Genomic DNA, 3,620 nt, shown 5'->3' with positions numbered 1-3,620 from the left:
TCGTGTATATATAATATATGGATTGAATATATATATATAGCAATATATATATGTATATTGCTTAAAATGTTTTTTTTGTGTATAGTCATAATGTATACAGCAGGATATGCTTAATGCTTCAACGTGTTTATTCGGTGGGTTTTTATAAAATAGAAAAAGATAAAACACTCAAATTTAAAATATATATACACATATATATATATACATACACACACACACATATATATATATATATATATATGAAATGATGGCAGTGCCACCAAGTTTGCACCTTTTAATATGTTTTTGTGATTCTTGTATGTTCACATCACATATTCATATATGCCTTTCTTCGTTCTTCCCTTTGTGCTTTTCTCATCGCTCCACGCCTTCTTCTTCCTCGGATCGGATCGATTACGGGTGAGTTCTTCTGTTTAATTTCACAAAAATCTTTATATTTGTTATCTGAATTCTGTGTATCGAAATTAAACTCTGAATAAAAACCAAGACGCAAAGGGATCATCATGTTCTGCTGCTGCGTCTCCAAGAACAAGTACGCCGAGTTGGACGCGAAGCTCGAGAGGAGGATGGTCGAGTGCCGGAGGAATTTTCCGGCACACCGGAGTTTCAGGTCACTGGATTCGGTAATCATGAAGTTCCCTCGGCTAAGAGAAGGGTTGAGAAACATCAGAGGCGTTTTCGAATCGTACGGTAAGCTACACACCGCCGGTTTAGCTCACAAACCGGCCCGGTTTGCGAAAACCGAAAACCGGGCATTGCAAGACCGAAATCCTGACGGGTTTCTAAGCTTTTGTCTGAAACGTGTAGATAAAGATGGGAACGGAACGATCGATCTGGAAGAGCTCAAGAACTGTTTGGAGGAACTGAATCTGAACATGTCGGAAGAAGAAGTCGAAGATCTGTACGGATGGTGCGATGTCGATGGAAGCAAAGGAATACAGTTCAACGAGTTCATAGTGCTTCTCTGTCTCATCTATCTCCTCGCTGAACCTTCGTCCCCATCCAATACAGTATATATACAGATATATATATCTCAATTTCTCACTGCATTTTGTCATGATTCTATTTTTTTCGATATGTATGTAGCGTTTTTTGATCCGATTTCAGACATCTCCGGAGATTGGGGAAAGAGGATTAGGAGCTACTTTCGATCCGATAATCGAGATCTTCTTGTTTCTCGACAAGAACGGAGACGGGATGCTGAACAAGCTTGACGTGAGGACTACGTGGAACGGCGCCTATCCCCGGGAGAAATCCCCTTCACACGTCACCAAGATGAGATTCGGTATCGATCCTCGGCACGTCGCTGTCCCGATCTGCGGGATTCTTCGGGATGAATATTTACTGACATCGATCGTTTTTCGGGTTACTTGTTGCAGAAGAAATGGATTGGGGAAGAAAAGGGAAGGTGGGGTTTAGGGAGTTCATGTTTGCATTCATAAGTTGGGTTGGATTGGATGACGATGATGATGCAGAGGAGGAACCCGACAACCAGTGATGAGTTGCTAGATTTTCCGACCGGAGAGTTGCATTAAATGCTGTCTGGATGGAGATACGGACACGTGTCGGAATCTTATTTGGTTTGTTTTGGTCGTTCATATGATGTAAAACCTTCTTGATTTCATTCGCAAAGAGAAATAAAAGTCGTTGATCATAATAATTAGGTTAGATAAACCAAAGTTAATGAGAGTTAGTGCACATAAATGATTGAAATTAAGCTTACGCAAAATATTTGTATCGTCCCAAATTGAAACTTTAAATTGAAGAGGAAAGTGTAATTCAACTCGATTTTGAGATTAGTTTGAATCTCGACGCAAAACACCGGTTAAAAAAAAAGGAAAAACATTAGGAATAGTTTTATGTTTTTTTTTACAAAATTTATATTAGATTATTTTTAAATTCGCTTTTTCATTTTTGAAAAATCGGCGACTATTCATTTTTATTTCCGAATCTAGCTTCTCCATAAATTCGGTATATATTTTTTCTGATTATAAAATAATTCTATTTGTAATGGTTTTTTTATTATTTTATATTTGATTTGATTCGATTTTAGATCGTTTCAACATAGGTTTGGGATTTGGTTTCTAGAGTGTTTGGGCTTAAATTATAAAAGAAAATTTGCGAGAAAATTAAAAAAAAAAAAGGCTATGAAAGCAAAATGGTCAATGTAAGTCCAAACTGTCCAGAATTTGAAGTCATTCACAATTAATCGATTATATCTAAATATTAAATACCACCAAAACAAAATCGTTCCATTTATATCGATATTTAATAAATAAATACCCTATTACATGAGGGAGCTTTAATGCTTTAATTTTCGATATGGGTAAATATACATATATGTGCATATAATGCATAATATATATATATATATATATTATATAAGTTTCCCGTACCAAAAATATATTAAAAATGAAACAACGAAACGCAAATCTCAAGGCAGAAGTCTGCAAGTCGGCGATGAAAACGACGACGTATTGACTCCACGCGTGACCTGAATTGCAACTGAAGCTTTTGAAATTAAAACAAAAAAAGTTTTGGCCAAAAAAAAAAAACGGAAGCGTTTCCGTCTTCTTGGGGTTTTTAATTCTTCTCTGTTCACAGAATCAAAAATCGATCAAGTTGTAGAAAGAATTTTCTCTGCAAACGGAGTCGACGACGAACTTGGTGGGTTTTTGTTCTCTCTCTTCGATTTCTCTGTTCTTTCTATTTTAGGATATATCCTTGGAAATGAAACGGAGAAACTTCGAGATTTAATCTCGTAAGAATAAATAAAAGCTTGAAACTTTGATGCGAATGGAAATAAAAAAAGACGACTTTATTGTTTGATCGATTCGTGGGTTCGCTTTTTTAGTCGATTTTTTATTTATTTATAAAACATTTGTTCTAATCCCTTTTCTTTCTTTTTCTTCCTTCAGTTTTTCTTTGTTTCAGATGCCTGGAAGTTCAGAAAAATAATTGATTCATGGGCTTGGATTTTTTTATATTTGTTCTGTGATTCTCGTGCTTGTATCAGATGGGTGATTTTTCTTGGAAGTCTTTTACTTAAATTAAGTAGCTTTTCCAGTAAATTTCATCCGTTTCATAGAAACTGGCAGTAGAAAAATTTTCAGATCAAGCGGAACATAACTGGAGAAGAGAGTTGCTGATTCAGTTCAGTTCTTGTCCTAACTCGTTTTCAGGTGTGTGTGAGCTTGATAAAGGGACTGAGCTTTTCAGTGATTTGATTGAATTCATCTCTGTGCAAAAATCATTGGTCTTTTCAGCGGGGGAAGGAAAAATGCCGTGCCAGGAGATACAATCTTGGACATTCAAGGGCTTGATGGCTGCATATGTTGATCTTGCTGTAGCGTATTTGCTTCTTTGTGCCTCCTCTCTCGTTTACCTGTCCTCTAAATTCCTCGGTCTGTTCGGGTTGAGCCTCCCCTGCCCGTGCGACGGCCTTTTCAGCGACCCGTCTGAGAACAAGTGTTTCCAAGAGGTTTTGGGGAATCAACCAGTGAGGAAGATCTCTTCCGTCCAATGGTCTGTGAAGGGCAAAATCCCTTTTGATTCAGCTGTGTCTTTGGAGCAAAATCATGGGCATACGATAAAGGGGCGTGGGAAAGAGGTTAGGGACA

At 37.2% G+C, this 3,620-nt stretch overlaps 2 protein-coding genes across 5 annotated transcripts in view; both read left to right on the top strand.

The window, feature by feature from the left end:
- The first annotated feature begins 277 nt into the window (after positions 1-277).
- LOC104808714 (probable calcium-binding protein CML22) lies at positions 278-1,704 on the top strand. 2 transcript variants are annotated; one of them, XM_010534487.1, is made up of 5 exons: positions 278-399; positions 488-690; positions 808-1,010; positions 1,108-1,285; positions 1,380-1,704. In XM_010534487.1, the coding sequence occupies exons 1-5, from the start codon at positions 299-301 to the stop codon at positions 1,496-1,498; spliced, it is 804 nt and encodes a 267-aa protein (XP_010532789.1). In that variant the 5' UTR covers positions 278-298; the 3' UTR covers positions 1,499-1,704. The 2 variants fall into 2 exon arrangements, with proteins under 2 accessions (XP_010532789.1, XP_010532790.1); XM_010534488.2 differs by having other exon boundaries at positions 330-399; positions 496-690.
- Positions 1,705-2,454: 750 nt separating this feature from the next.
- Positions 2,455-3,620, top strand: part of LOC104808713 — a 3,703-nt gene continuing 2,537 nt past the window's right edge. Inside the window, exons 1-3 of one of the 3 annotated variants that reach the window (XM_010534482.1) lie at positions 2,455-2,667; positions 2,919-3,020; positions 3,183-3,610. In XM_010534482.1, the coding sequence (XP_010532784.1) occupies positions 3,017-3,020; positions 3,183-3,610 (432 nt within the window). In that variant the 5' untranslated portion in view covers positions 2,455-2,667; positions 2,919-3,016. The remainder of the gene's footprint in view (positions 2,668-2,918; positions 3,021-3,182; positions 3,611-3,620) is intronic. The other 2 variants (XM_010534484.1, XM_010534483.1) reach the window with 2 other exon arrangements.

The sequence above is a fragment of the Tarenaya hassleriana genome, unplaced genomic scaffold (genome assembly GCF_000463585.1).
Source record: "Tarenaya hassleriana unplaced genomic scaffold, ASM46358v1 Cleome15, whole genome shotgun sequence".
Lineage (NCBI taxonomy): Eukaryota > Viridiplantae > Streptophyta > Magnoliopsida > Brassicales > Cleomaceae > Tarenaya > Tarenaya hassleriana.
The sequence above is the reverse complement of the archived record's forward strand: the minus strand, read 5'-3'. Positions and strand labels throughout refer to the sequence as shown.